Below are 14,612 nucleotides of genomic sequence, written 5' to 3'. Positions count from 1 at the left end.
GTATCTAATAAAGCAATTATGTGTACTGCAATTAAAAATACCTATTCCCTGCTACTTTCTGACTTTATCCTTTCAACTGGCAAATATGTTCTAGTGGAGCCCCAGAAACATTTCAGGCACTCAGAAGCTTCTAAAACATTTTGCTGCTTTCTGGTACAGATCATTTCAGTGCAATACCTTGCCTTAAAAAACTTTTCATATGCCTAAACTTTAATTTATAGGATGTACAGGAATTAACCAAGCAAGAAAGAACATTCTAGGTAGATAACACGTTGTATGTGGTTAGTACAGCCTGATGTTAAAATACTCCTAATTTCAAAATGGGAAATGTTTGTTGCTTGTGCTTCCTAATGTCACCTTTTAGGGATGAATTGGCTTAAGTCTATACCTATATGTCAGAGTTACAGCAAAATATGGTAAGAGATAGGAGAGCAAAGAAGCTGAATGTGGATACCCTTGTATAAAATTACAAAATATAACTAGGATAATATTTTATATAGTTTTGACTTGTGAGTTTTATTCTTAAATCTGGTTTGATTTTTGTCTTACAGTAAAAATTCCGAGAAAGTTTTTGCCCTTGTATTACTCTCTATGTAGTACCTAGGGATTTTTGGTCTAATGTATTCAGATCTATACATTATGGAGGTGTTTCTTCATAAAACAACTAGACAGTACCTTTCTGAGTCATCACTGTTTAAACTGCACTGGTAAGCATTCTGTTTATAGTTTCCTTTTGAAGATCTAGCCAGCAGTTAGATAAACACTTACACTGGTAAGTTCGGAACAGCCTCTGGAGAGAATCCTGTGCTACAACTTGATTAGTGCCACTATTGTCCTATTTCTTTTTTTTTTTTTAATATATGTATTGAAGAAGAATTAATAATCAAATGTTTTTCCTCTACTAGTAATTCTTCGACCACTATATATCAGAGAGAAAATTGCCTTGTTTTTGGACAAAGAAAATAGGAAAACACAGATTATAGAGCTGTCTTTTATGTTTGTGTTATTCTTGGGACATTTCATTATTTTATTGTTATTTCTCAGCTAAGTGTGGATCCTTTCAGTCGTAAAAGCAATGATTAGTTTATGTACCTTGGAGGACCAAGATACTTTAATAATCAATGATTGCTTTTTTTTCTTTTTTTTTTTCTTCCTCCTTTTTAGGAGAGAAGCCACAAGTCTTACCGTCCCTTAACAGTATTGACGTTTCGCTTAAATTATCTGTTTAGTGAACTAAAACCAATGTCATATCATCTCCTAAATATGATTTTTCATGCTGTGGTTAGTGTGATATTTCTTAAAGTCTGCAAACATTTTCTGGACAGCCGGAGTAGTGTGATTGCCTCTTTACTTTTTGCAGTGCACCCAATACACACAGAAGCAGTAAGTAAAACTATAGATATTTTTTGCATTATTTTGTTTATAAAGCCTACACAGTGACTATAATGGTTATATATTTTTAGGAAAAAAGTATTAACCATAACTTTAATCCAAGTATTTGAAGACTCCTAAGTTAGTACAATGTCTTAACTTCCTAGTGCAGTCTTAATGTCCTACTGCATAAAATTTTTAAATTTACAACAAATTTTGAAACATAAACATTTATTCAAGAACATAAGATATAATCATTCAACATTAGCAATATAAAAGATAAATGAATGCAATTATTTTCTTTGCTAATAAATTTTGAAAAATACATAGTTTTAAAATATTTGTCAACTTGATACTGTTCATGTTTCAAAAAAACAAAATAACAAGACAAACTTATATAAGGATAAAAATAAATCAAAATATATGCAAATGTGAGCAGACATCCTAGCAAAAGATGATGCTCAGTAATTTCATATTGTCTGTTGCCATGTGTTTCAAAATTGTGAGCTGTCTCTGCTATTGCTGATATGTCTGTCACTAAGACATACTCAAACTATAACTTCATTTTCCTTGGTAATTTTGAAACTCCAAAATTGACTCTCAACAGCACAGAAGACTCTGCTCAGTTGCTTTGTTACAAGCTTTCGGTTGTAAACAATAGTATGTATATGTAAACTTTGTAGAGTATTGGAGTGTTAGAGGCGGGTTGTACGTCTCTCTCAGTATCCTGAACCTTTGGTGTCTAGCTGAACATTTTTCTCTGCATCTACAAAAATGATAGATTGTTTTAAATTGTATGATGAGTTCAGAATACTTTGAAGGGAAATTTCGGAGTTTTACATTTAAATTTTTTGTATTCATAAGGACATTTTAAAACTATTGTCTTTTTAAACTTTAGTTTGCAGTTAATATGAAGATATAATGTATTAAATTTATTATATTTTTGTATTTTAAGGATACTTGTATTTTAAGAAAACACATAAGAAAAGCCTTTTTCTTTCAGTTAAGAACTAGATATTGTACTATAATTATGTAAGATGTTACCTTTGGAGGAAGCTGTATAAAGGGTAAAAAGGACCTCTCTATTACTATTTTTGCAACTTCCTCTGAGTCTATAATTACTTCAAAATAATAAAATAATAATAATTGTTATAATCACTAATAAATTTATTTTTATGGAAGATATACAAATTCACCACATGAGGGCGCTCAAAGAATACCTAAAAAACAGAAATGTGCACTTGAAAAGTTATGGCAGTTTAGTTTCTAATTAAACTACTGTTGCTGTTATATATAGTTAAATTTTGAAGGTGCTTTTCATTAATATGAACACTCCTCCTTTCCCTTTCTAGGTGACAGGTGTTGTAGGAAGAGCAGAACTTTTGTCATCTATCTTTTTTCTAGCTGCATTTTTATCATATACCAAATCAAAAGGACCAGATAATTCCATAGGTAAATGTGTAACATTTAATTTTTCCTTTAGCTATAAAACTCGATCAGGTACATATTTCAAGTGGTTCTTATAAAATATATGCCATTTTTGGTGTTTATCTTTGTATGTTATATTATTTTAACATGTATGTACATAAGAAAAGTATGCAGTTTTATCAATATTAAAAATTTTGTGTGTAGTTTTATCATAACTAAGATTCTATATGATCTAATTTTAAAAAATTTGCCTAGAATGTAGGAGTCGTAGGGTCATTCTTAGTTCCATTTGCTGTTACCTCTAAATGATTCAGGTACCAGTACTTCAGTTTTTTTTCTCTAAATAACACCTAGGAAGGTTGTGTATTGTATTGTTTAGACGAAGTTAAAAGCCTGTAAGAGTATAACTTTTATTATGTGTTTATCATAGCTCAGCTGCTTGTTGAGTCCTTACCATGTGCCCTTCCTTGGAAAATGCTTTCTGTGTATTAGCCCATTAGTCTTAATGATGCCTGGTATTCTCAGAAAACGAGTTCCAGGTAGTGAAAATGATTATTTTAAGAATATGGGCACAGTGGGCATGAAAGAGACTTCACAGAATGGCCTTAACCTGTACTTCATTGATCCTAAAATTTAATCCTGAGATTTTTTTCCCCATGTTCTTGGAGAATTTTCTCACTGTAGACATAAGGCACTGATGATAAGGAGCTTAATTTTTTTATGTATGAATACTAAGGTTCAAGAAGTAAGCAATTTAGCTAAATACCTTCAGTGTCTTCTTAGATTTGTAATATGAGTAGGTTCGCCTCTTGCTGCTGTGTGTAATGCCTTCTGAAAACAATTTGAGTACAGCATAGCGTAATGGTTAAGAGCATGGACTCTGGAGTCTGGTTTCACATTTCAGGTCCACCGTTTAGTAACTCCATTTACTATGTTTTGGTCAAATTACATAACGTCTCTGCTTTAGTTTCTTTATAAAACATAGATAATAATCCCTACCTTTTGAAAAGGATTAGATGAGTTAAGCATGTTAAAGCATTTAGGGCACTGCTTGGCTCATAGTAAGCATTATACCTGTTTTCCCTGTTGTCTGTTATGCGGTGAGAGGTAGTCCAGTAACTAATACAGAATCACAAACTAATATTCTCTTTAAATACCATCCTCAGCAAAGCATGAATGATAAATCTGAACTTCAAGACCATGATCAGGCTCCTGCCTATCTCTCTAAACATGTCTCCTGCAGTTTTGCCCTAGTCACTTCACTATAGTCAAGCAAACCTTACTGTTCTTCAAACAGGTGAAGCACCTGCCTTTATACTTGCTATTCCCTCTTACTTGAGGTTTCTTCCCTTAGATCTTCACATAGTTGTCTCATTTACATTCTTCATATCACCAGGCCTCAGCTCAACTGCTTTGCCCTTAGAGAAACTTCATTCTAACCAAAGTAGCCTTTCACTTTACTTCATTCTTAATAATTTTACTTGGTTCTTTTTAATGATTTCTTATTCTTTGTAAACTCCAGTATCTTTTCTTATTTCCTTTAGAATTACTTATTTTAAATTCTTAGTTTTCTTATTTCCTGTAGAATTACATATTTTAAATTTGTAGTGTATCTTTTCAAGTAATTCTTATTTAGTCATACGTGTTATTATGTTTGTTATCTTCTATAATTGTTGTACCCTTTAGATGTCTACTTATTTTGGCTTGTGGACTCAGGCTACATGTTCTCTGAAAGTTATTGACCACTTTTTCTGTTAAGGAGAAACACCAGGGCCACTCTATCCATCCTGTAATTCATTAAAACCCAGGGTGGAGAGCTCTGGGCTCCCCAGGGCCACTGTTGGTCACTGTTCTTTTTTTACCATTTTACCAACCACCCACTCTAGTCTCTTGAAGGGATTCAGCGTTGAGAACCAGCCAGTCCACCATCCCCCCTACGTTTAGATAGAAAATGTGTGGGAGTGACTACCCAAGAGTGGATGGTCATTTGGACCTTGAAAAAAAAAATCTCGCTCTTTACCCCAGCAGGACTTATATTGAAGTATTCTCATTTCATTCCTGGATCACCACAAGTTACTGCAACTGCAGAGTTCTACAGTAAAGGCACAGATAATGATTTACTTTGGGCAGTCAGGGTTGGCAAGGAAAAAGTTAAAAAAAATTTTTTTGTCATCCTTGCTTTAGATGTAGTCCCTCATAACATGCGTATAAATGTACATTTTTAAGATAACCTTCAATGCCCAGGAGTCTTTCTCTCTCTTTCTTTTTTTATTTTTAATGTCTTAGAAGCCATACTTCCCTTTCACTGAATCTTTCTAGGCTTGATTTTGGGGGAAGAGTCAACAGATCATGTTCACCACTTGACCAGACCAAAAACCAAATTGTATTGCTTTTCTATTCCTCCAACCTACATTTCTCATAAGACTCATTTCTAATCTAAAAATACAGAATTTGTACTTTTTTCTTTCACCCCTTATCGTTCTCTTACAATAGAACGTAACCTTCATTAGGGCAAGTAACTTTCTCTTACTTTCTATCTCTATTTCTTAGAGTGGTTCCTGGTGCACAGAAGGTGTTTGGTATATATTTGTTGAGGACATGGTCAGGTGAAAGAGTGTAATATATTTTAAATTATAGGTGGAAAGGTATTGAGACCTGCTCTGGACTTCTCTGTATCCTCTTAACCCCTATGATACTTCATATTGCACATTGCATTATTTTACCCTAGAGAGCACAGTTCTGTCATCATCTTTATATTCTCCATTCTATCTAGTGTATGTTATCCTATGCAGAGACTTTCTGTTCGTAATTATTTAATCACTTAAATTCTAGGTTGTTCATGTCCCATACCCTTTTTATAAGCATGATTCATCTCAGACCCTTTGCACTTGCTTTTTCATTACTTTAGATTTCTGCTTAAATGTCATCAGTAGCATCACACATCCTTCCCACTTCATTTTATTTCCTTTCACCTTCAGTTTTTCTCTGTAACACTTAGTTCACCATTTGACTAAATGTATCTTTACTTGTTTACGTATTGTTCTCTCTCTCCCCTACAAATGCAGTAGATACTTAAAATGACTATGTGAATACATGATTGCTGACGATATGTATCTTTACACATGTAAAATCAGCTTAGAAACCTGTATTTTGAAATTGAAATAGTTTTTAATGATTGGAATTCATTCTACACTTGTGTGTGTGTGTTTTAAATATCAGCTTATTTAGCAGGGCTACTTGTTTTGAACAAAATCACATATGGTAACTTTAGCCACAGAGATCTGATTATAAAAATCAAAGTGTATATGTTCATACAGTAATTTAGTCACCAAAGGTTGAAGAACTGAAATGACCAGCTTTAGTAAAACTTTTGCCTTCACTAGTACTGTCAGTTGCTTAGATTGAATCCAACATTATGGAGGCAGCTATTTGCTTTCTTTTCCTTGGAGTGGAGATACAAATTAGTAAGAAGCTTTGAATTTAATATTAGAAAAATCAAGTTAAAGTCGTGGTCTCCTTATGGTACATGACTCTTATCAAACCTCCATATTATTTCCTCATCTTGAAAATGGGTACAATTACAACTTCCCTCTTATGCTGTAGAGTGGTTGAGACTCAATGAAATATGCTAAACTGTTTATACAGACTGTTTAGTGTATCTGTTTTCAAGGCCATTATTTCTCACTAGTTTTCAATATATGCGTACTCATCCAGGGAGTATGCTATTCTCTGTATCATTCATTTGCCACGCTTATTCCCTCCTGTATTCCCTTACTCATACATACCCCTTCCCTAATTTTCCCATGTCCTATATTTCCTTCAAGGTCCAACTTTAGGTTCAGCCTGTGTAGTAAATAATTATCGTCTGATTTCTTTGCTCTATGAATTTCTTGTTGACTTTAGCACGAAGATTCAGCCCTTGATATAACCTATTTATTACATTAGTATTGATGGTTTGGGCCTATCTAAAACATGAGATTTTTTTTGAGGAAGGAATACTGTTATACTTAGTATTGTCAATAGTGTTCTAATTTTTGTTTTTTGAGTTGTTTTTCTTTTTGGTAATTTTAGTCTATAGTGTACTTTAAAATTGAAAATAATTTCAAAAACAGATGTTTCTGTATAAAGCCCAGTGACAAAAGAAAAAGGTATTAAATTCATGAGTTCTGTTCTTATTTATACCTGGATTTAAGTCAATTATTTGAGTTTTTGCTTTGATTAATGTTGTTAATAAAAATTGAGGTCACATAATCATACTACCATATATTTTTTAAACTGGAAAAGAATTAGAGATCATATTTTCCAATAAGAAAACTGAAGCTCAGAAAAGTTGCACAAAAATCACAGAGCAGGTTAATAGCAGATCCAGAATTACCCTCACAATTTATTGTTCTTTATTCAAATGACTACTAAATAGTAGACATTTATTTATAGTTGGTGAAGTAGGTTTTCCATTTAAAAAGAACTTGTGAATATTTTATTGCAAATTTTTAATAGTATTGATTTAAATGCTTATTGTTAACCCATTTCAGTTTTTGTAGTCTTTTTAAAAAAGAATGGTACTGAACTTTGCCCAGCAATTTTCAGTTTCGTTTTTAATTAATTACAGATATAATAAAATTATCTGTATGATAATTTCAGGTATTTATCTTCATTTCAAATTGGTAGTTCATTAATCATCACATTCAGTCTTGTAAGTTCCCTTCTCCAAATTGGCCACACTTTGTTTTAAAAAGCTAGCATTTTGTTAGATAATTTTCCTTTCCACAAAAAAAAATGTTAGTTCAAATTATACATCTTGTTTTTCTATTGGATATATAAAGCAAAATTTACTTACAGATTTAAATATATTTTAAACTACAAGGTATGGTTCAATTGGAAATAACAAATATGAATATAGAAACACCAGTGAAGTTTTTCAGTAGTATCTGATAGTTGTCTCACTTAAAATACTGCTTTATGCTATTATTAAATTGTTTTGAGTGTTTTGTATTTTTCTGTTTTTAAATTGCAGTGTGGACTCCCATTGCAGTGACAGTTTTTTTAGTGGCAGTTGCAACACTGTGTAAAGAACAGGGAATAACAGTTGTGGGAATTTGCTGTGTGTATGAAGTATTTATTGCCCAGGGGGTAAGGAGAAATATAAATTTTCTTGTTGCTATCTTTTACCCTATTTGAATTAGATTATAATAAACTTGTTCTCTCAATGTATCATTATTTAAATTGGTCTGTTTACTAATGATGTATACCAAAAATTTGCAAAAAACAAATATGTTTTTCCTTCATACCCACTGAAAATTGCTTAACATTTTATATTACAGTTTTTCAAGTGTCAATAATGGAATCAATAGGCAATTTGGAAAAGTACACAGTAATACAGTATAGTATAATTCATTGTTAGATAAGATTATTGGCCTCATGATTAGTCATTATCAGTTCCACAAATCTTTCCATGTTAATTTTATAATTATAGCCAATTTGTATCTAATCTTGCATTTAGAAAAGTACAATTGTTGAAAGCATTTCAGTAAATTGCAATTTGTTATTTAATTTTTTTTTTTTTCTTCTCTAGTATACTTTGCCATTATTATATACTACTGCTGGACAGTTTCTTCGTGGAAAGGGTAGTATTCCGTTTTCTATGCTGCAGACACTAATAAAACTCATTGTTTTGATGTTCAGTACACTATTACTTGTTGTGATTAGAGTCCAGGTTATTCAGTCCCAACTTCCAGTATTCACCAGGTATGAAATTCTGGTTCTTTTTTGGTTTTTCCATCCTTTTTATTTTTTTTAAACTTTGGATTTTAAATAATGTAAATGTTTCAGAAAGGCTTTGATTTACATTGAGGTTTTTTTTAACAGCTGTATTGAGGTATAATTAATACTTTTTAATAAACCTTCATATATTTAAAATGTACAAATTAATCGGTTCTGACATACATGTAACCATCACAGTCAAGATAATGACCTCCCAAATTAGTTAAGTGCTAAGTCTTCTGTATCCTTAGTGATTTTTGTCTACTTGTTCTATTAATTATTGAAAGAAAGATGATGAAGTCGCTGACTATAATTGTAGATTTTTCTATTTCTCCTTGCAGTTCTATCAGTTTTTGCTTCATGTATTTTAAAGCTCTTTTATTCAGTGTATCAGTATTCAAGATTGTGATGTCTTCTCGATGAATTGATCCCTTTACCATTATTAAATGAGCTTCTTTATCTCTGGTAATAGTCTCTACTGAGATACTCACCTTACCTTCTATTACTGTAACCACTCCAGCTAACTTTTGTTAGTATCACTTGACTTATCTTTTTCCATCCTTTTACTTTGTATCTGTCTGTATCTTTATATTTAAAGCAGATTTCTTACAGATTTTATATAGTTGGGTCTTCATTTTTTGTTTGCTCAGATAATATGTTTTTTAAATGGGGTATTTCATCTATCCATCTCTAATATGATTATTGATATAGTTTGACTAGATCTACCATCTTCTTAATTGTTTTCTCTTTGTCTCATCTGTTCTTCCCTTTTTTCTTTTGGAATGAGTATTTTTTATTACTTCATTCTTGTCTCCTTTTTGGCTTCTTAGCTAAAAATCTTTGCTGTGAATTTTTAGTGATTGCATCCTTTTTTTTGTTTGTTTGTTTACATCCTTTGCTCATCACAGTTTATCTTTAAGGGATGTTATCATTGCAGGTATATGTAATATAAATGTCAGAAGATATAGTCAAACATCACATATACAATAAATAAGTTGTTATAAATATATAAACTTACTATAAATAAGAACTATGCCTTTGTGCTATTCACATACATTGTTCTTGAGTATACATTGTAAATCCCACAATACATTGTTATTTTTTGGTTTAAACAGTTATCTTTGGATAAGATTTAAATTTAAAAATTCTTTTATGTTACCCCATTTCTAGTGTTCCTTATTTCTTTGTTAAATCAAGATTTTCATCTGGTACCATTTTTCCTTGTGACCGAAGCACTTCTTTTAACATTTTGACATGTAGAACTGCTGGTGATGAATTATTTTAGCTTTTGTATGTAAACTTATCTTTATTTTACTTTTGTATTTGAAAAATATTTTCCCAGAGTGTAGGATTCTAAGTTGACTTTTTCATTCAGTAGTCTAAAAACGTGGGTCTGATTTTCTCTGGCTTGCATTGTTTCAAGTGGGAAATCTTCTCATCCTTATGCTTCTGCACATAGTGTGGTTTTTTAATCTATGATTGCTTTTAATAATTTCTCTTTATCGTTGTTTCTCTTCTCTATATATTTTTAATTGAGACATAATTGACATATAGCATTGTATTAGTTTTAAATGTACAACATAATTATTTTTATATATATATACACACACAAGTGTGCGCACACACACAGAGAAATGATTATCACAGTAAATTTAGTTGACATCCATCACCACATGTTAATTACAGAAATTTTTTTTCTTATATTGAGAACTTATAAGATCTATTCATTTAGCAACTTTCAAATATACAATACAGTATTAACTACAGTCATCATGCTGTACATTATATCCCTGGTCTTGTTTATCTTATAACTGAAATTTTGGGTGAAGTTGGCTAAAAGGTACAAACTTCTAGATACTGTTTATTTTATCTTCATGTTTCTTGTGCTTAGGTTGACTGAGCTTCTTAAAATCTGTTGGTTTTACTTTATATAAATTTTGAAAATTTTTCAATTATCACTTTTTGAAATATTTCTTCTTTGCATTCCTGTCTTCTAGAACTCCAATTAGATGTATTTTAAGCTTCTTGAAGTCACACTGATGCTCTGTTAATTCCCCTCCCCTCCAAAGCTATTTTCCCCATTTTCATTTTGGTTAGTTTCTTTTGTTGTGTCTTTTAATGTTCACTAATTTTTTTCTGCACTGTCTAATCGTCCCTTTATTTCTTCTAGTTAGTTTTCATCTCAGATTTTTTATCTCTGTTTGAGTTCTGTTTGAGCCTTTTTTTTTTAATGTATTCCATGTTTTCACATGTTCTAGTGTTTTAATGTCCTTATACTACTAATTTTATCATCCATGTCATTTCTTGGTCAGTTTAGAATGAGTAATTTTTCTCCTAATGGATTGTATTTTTCTCCTTCTTCATATGCCTGGTAATTTTTTGATGGGTGCAATATTTGAAATTAATGTAAATTTCTTTGAGCATTGTTCTTGGATGCATATAAGTTATTTGTAAAAAAAAAGTTTCATCTTCTAGTCTTGCTTTTCAGCTTTGTTTGGGGAGACCACAGCAGCATTTAGGATAGGACTAATTTACCTCCATTGCTGACACAAAACCCTTCTGAGTGCTCTGCCTGATAGACTGAATTTTGAGGATTTCCATTCTGGCTGCTCAGGAACTATTACCAATTCTGTTTGATATTTGTGAATCTTTAATCATTTCAGGAGGTACTTTCTTAACTGTGTGGGTTTTCCTAAGGCTGCTGTAACAAATTACCAGAAACTGGGTAGCTTAATGCAGCAGAAATTTATTCTCTCACAGTGCTGGAGGCCAGAGTCCAAAATCAAGGTGTTATGCACAGTTGGTTCCTTCTGAAGACTCTGGGGAAGAATCTGTTCTGTGCCTTCTGGCAGTTGCTGGTAATCTTTGGCAGTCCTTGGCATGTTACTGCATCACTGTAATCTTCTCTGCCTTTACCTGGCCTTACTCCCTGTGTATTTCTCTGTATTTTCTTTTCTTTGTATAAGGACATCAGTCATTGGATTTAGGGACCACCCTAATCCAGTATGACCTCATCTTAACTAATTACATTGGCAGAGACCCTACTTCCAAATGAGGTCACATTCTGAGGTTTTGGATAGAAATGAACTTTGGGGAGACACGAATCACCTCACTACAACTGTCCTTAGGTATTTCCTCACATATATATGCTGATCAGTTCTCATCAGTACCAAAAACTGGAACAAGATCCTCTACGGATCTCCTGAGTTCTCTTTCTCAGCATCTTTCTTCTCTCTGGTATTCTGCCCACTAATTCTACCCCACTGGGCTCCTCGGACTCCCAGCTCCATCTTCTCAACTCAGGGGTATAAATGGGCTCCACTTAGGTTCCCCTTTGCTGCCACACAGACTAAAAACTCTATCCAGGTACTAAACTCTCCAGGTAAGGCTCCCCTCATTTGTTTTTCTTCTGTTAGATATCATTGTCCTTCTTTGCCTGATGCTCAGTGTGTTAAGTTTTGCATATCTTGTCCGTGTTTTTAGTTGTGTAAGGCTAGAAGCGTAAGTTATACTGAATTTTAACACTCTTCATATTGTTTTTTCTTACTCTAACATTTAGCATTTTTCCATTTCATCTTACTCATCTAAAGTTTAAAATGAAATTTATACTAGTATCCTATTCAGTTTTTTTAAATGACTGACACTACATGCAAGAACTTTTTTTTTTAATGAAAGACCGAAATGTTCATGTTGCTATCCATGATAGTGCATTGCTGGCCCTGGTTAGAATAAATTTTATTCAGATATTTCTTTTATGCCCAACAAATTCTTTATATTCCCACAGAATTTTTCTTCTTATCAGCATTTTTTTCTTTTAAGAATAATTACTTTTTAACTTCCTGAATTTTTACCTCCAGTCTATCTACACTAAACTGAACAACTCATTTAAGTATAGTAGTATGGGAAATAGATTGAATTGTAGATACGTATTGTATATTTTCTTCCTTACTCCTTAGTTTCAGTGTTTTTGTTCTGTTTATCATTCCTTTTAGAGAATTTGATTCAGCTATTTTTCATCTCCAGCTCTACAGTATGAAAAACATGGCTTATAGGTGTGAATGTATTTGTTTTGTGTATGTGGATAGCTGTATGGGGTGTGTTACATATATATTTTTTTCATAATATAAGCATTTAAAAGTGTGTGTATGTATTTGTGTGTGTTATATAAATTTTATTGTATTACCGTGTGAAGTTGATTATAGTATGATTTGACTTGTTTGACATGTACTCTTTGAGTATAGCTCACATATTAAATCAGCTATCCCAAATAAACTTAATTTTTTTAAATGAACACTGAATAATGGATTATAGGAAAGGAGCTTTGTATTCAGTTTTGTTGGTTATTTTGAGAATTCAAGTCTTGACTCTCAAGATTTGTTTTTTTTCACTATGTATTCAAATATGAAAGTTTTTAAAGTATATTTTGTTCAAATAATATTTTTTCTCAATCATTTGATATTTTTAACAGACCAAGTCAAATAAGTAATAGAAGTTGATTTTTCATTGATTTATTCATTTTAAACTGAGAAATTGGGTTTTTAAAGGTCTATGCATTAATATAGCCAATAAAGTTTAGAACACAGACTAAAATAAGAATCTGAAACTATTCATTTAAATGTACTTTTAAAAAAATGATTCGACTTTATTGCAGGAGATAGACTAAATTAATGAAATGTATATTTAATATATCATGGCCTGTATAAACTAGGATATATGCTTATGTTACATTAAATAAAATGTTACATAGACCTGTACAGTTACTACCCTGTACTGGAAACTTGGCTTTTAACTTTCTAGAAGTCTAAGCAGAGAGGAAAAGTTCATAGGTGGTATAGTTTTCTCTGTCCATGATGAGAGAAAATCATAGTAATTCTTTACAGGAAGCATAATTTTTATTAGCATTTAGTGCTGAAAGAATTGTGTCATGTAGGAAGACATTGGTTAGTGTTCTCAGAAGCGTTCATACAACACATACAACAATAGATTTTATAATACTTTCCTTATTTTAATCAGAAGGTCACAATTTAATGAATGCACTTCTTCAGAATGTCATAATATTATAGAATGCATGTCTGAATCATTCTAGTAATAAACTGGAAATAGATAATCTGCTTGCCCTTCAAACAGTTCTTCATAAATATCACTCCTGTCAGTTAGACATTTCATAAAGGTTAAACAATTTGAACTCCGTCAAGAATCAGAATTATCCATAAAAATGTACTTTTGTCTTCTGTTTAATGAGATTACATATAAAACATTGTTTTTATTACTGTTTTTTAGTGTTTATCTATATCTGTTATATATAATTTTGTGTTTAAAAACTTTTAGCTTAAATAACTCTTTTTCATTTTTTATGCAGGTTTGATAACCCAGCTGCTGTAAGCCCAACTCCTACAAGGCAGCTAACTTTTAACTACCTCCTTCCTGTAAATGCTTGGCTTCTATTAAATCCTTCAGAGCTTTGCTGTGATTGGACCATGGGAACAATACCACTTATAGAGTCATTTCTAGACATTCGAAATCTTGCCACATTTACTTTCTTTTGCTTTTTGGGGGCTTTGGGAGTATTCAGTCTCAGATACCCTGGTGATTCCTCTAAGACTGTTTTAATGGTAAGAACTTTTTAAATTTTTCAGATGATATTATGTTCAGTTTATTAAGAGTACTTTTAATTCATCAAAAGCATCTTTGAAGACATACTGTCTTTCTTAGTTCATATCAGCCTAATCTATGAACTTATTTTAGGTTATACTAAAATTACGTATCAGAATTTGATTAATGCTTCATATTCAGCATGCAAAACAAAGAATGATTATGAATTTTCCTAATTTGGTATGAACTCTGAAATCATGAAGCATCCTTTTTAGCATCTTTTTTAAAATACATTTCTTACCTTTATTCGACTAGACTATACAGTCTTTAAAGAAATGAATCATGTTATATACTTCTTTGTTTTCTTGGCACAGAAAAGATAAGCAGCTATAAATATATAGCTCTTCATTTCTCATTAGCAAGATTGTAATTACTCCCTGAGATATTTCTTACTATGTTCA

At 31.7% G+C, this 14,612-nt stretch overlaps 1 protein-coding gene across 1 annotated transcript in view; it reads left to right on the top strand.

Annotated features, from left to right (window-relative positions):
- Positions 1 to 14,612, top strand: part of TMTC3 (transmembrane O-mannosyltransferase targeting cadherins 3) — a 49,895-nt gene that overhangs the window by 10,973 nt on the left and 24,310 nt on the right. The window contains exons 3-7 of the mRNA XM_074375318.1: positions 1,165 to 1,383; positions 2,724 to 2,823; positions 7,814 to 7,929; positions 8,372 to 8,544; positions 13,919 to 14,171. Coding sequence (XP_074231419.1) covers positions 1,165 to 1,383; positions 2,724 to 2,823; positions 7,814 to 7,929; positions 8,372 to 8,544; positions 13,919 to 14,171 — 861 coding nt within the window. The remainder of the gene's footprint in view (positions 1 to 1,164; positions 1,384 to 2,723; positions 2,824 to 7,813; positions 7,930 to 8,371; positions 8,545 to 13,918; positions 14,172 to 14,612) is intronic.

Source organism: Camelus bactrianus, chromosome 12 (assembly GCF_048773025.1).
Source record: "Camelus bactrianus isolate YW-2024 breed Bactrian camel chromosome 12, ASM4877302v1, whole genome shotgun sequence".
NCBI classification, from domain to species: Eukaryota; Metazoa; Chordata; class Mammalia; order Artiodactyla; family Camelidae; genus Camelus; species Camelus bactrianus.
The sequence above is the reverse complement of the archived record's forward strand: the minus strand, read 5'-3'. Positions and strand labels throughout refer to the sequence as shown.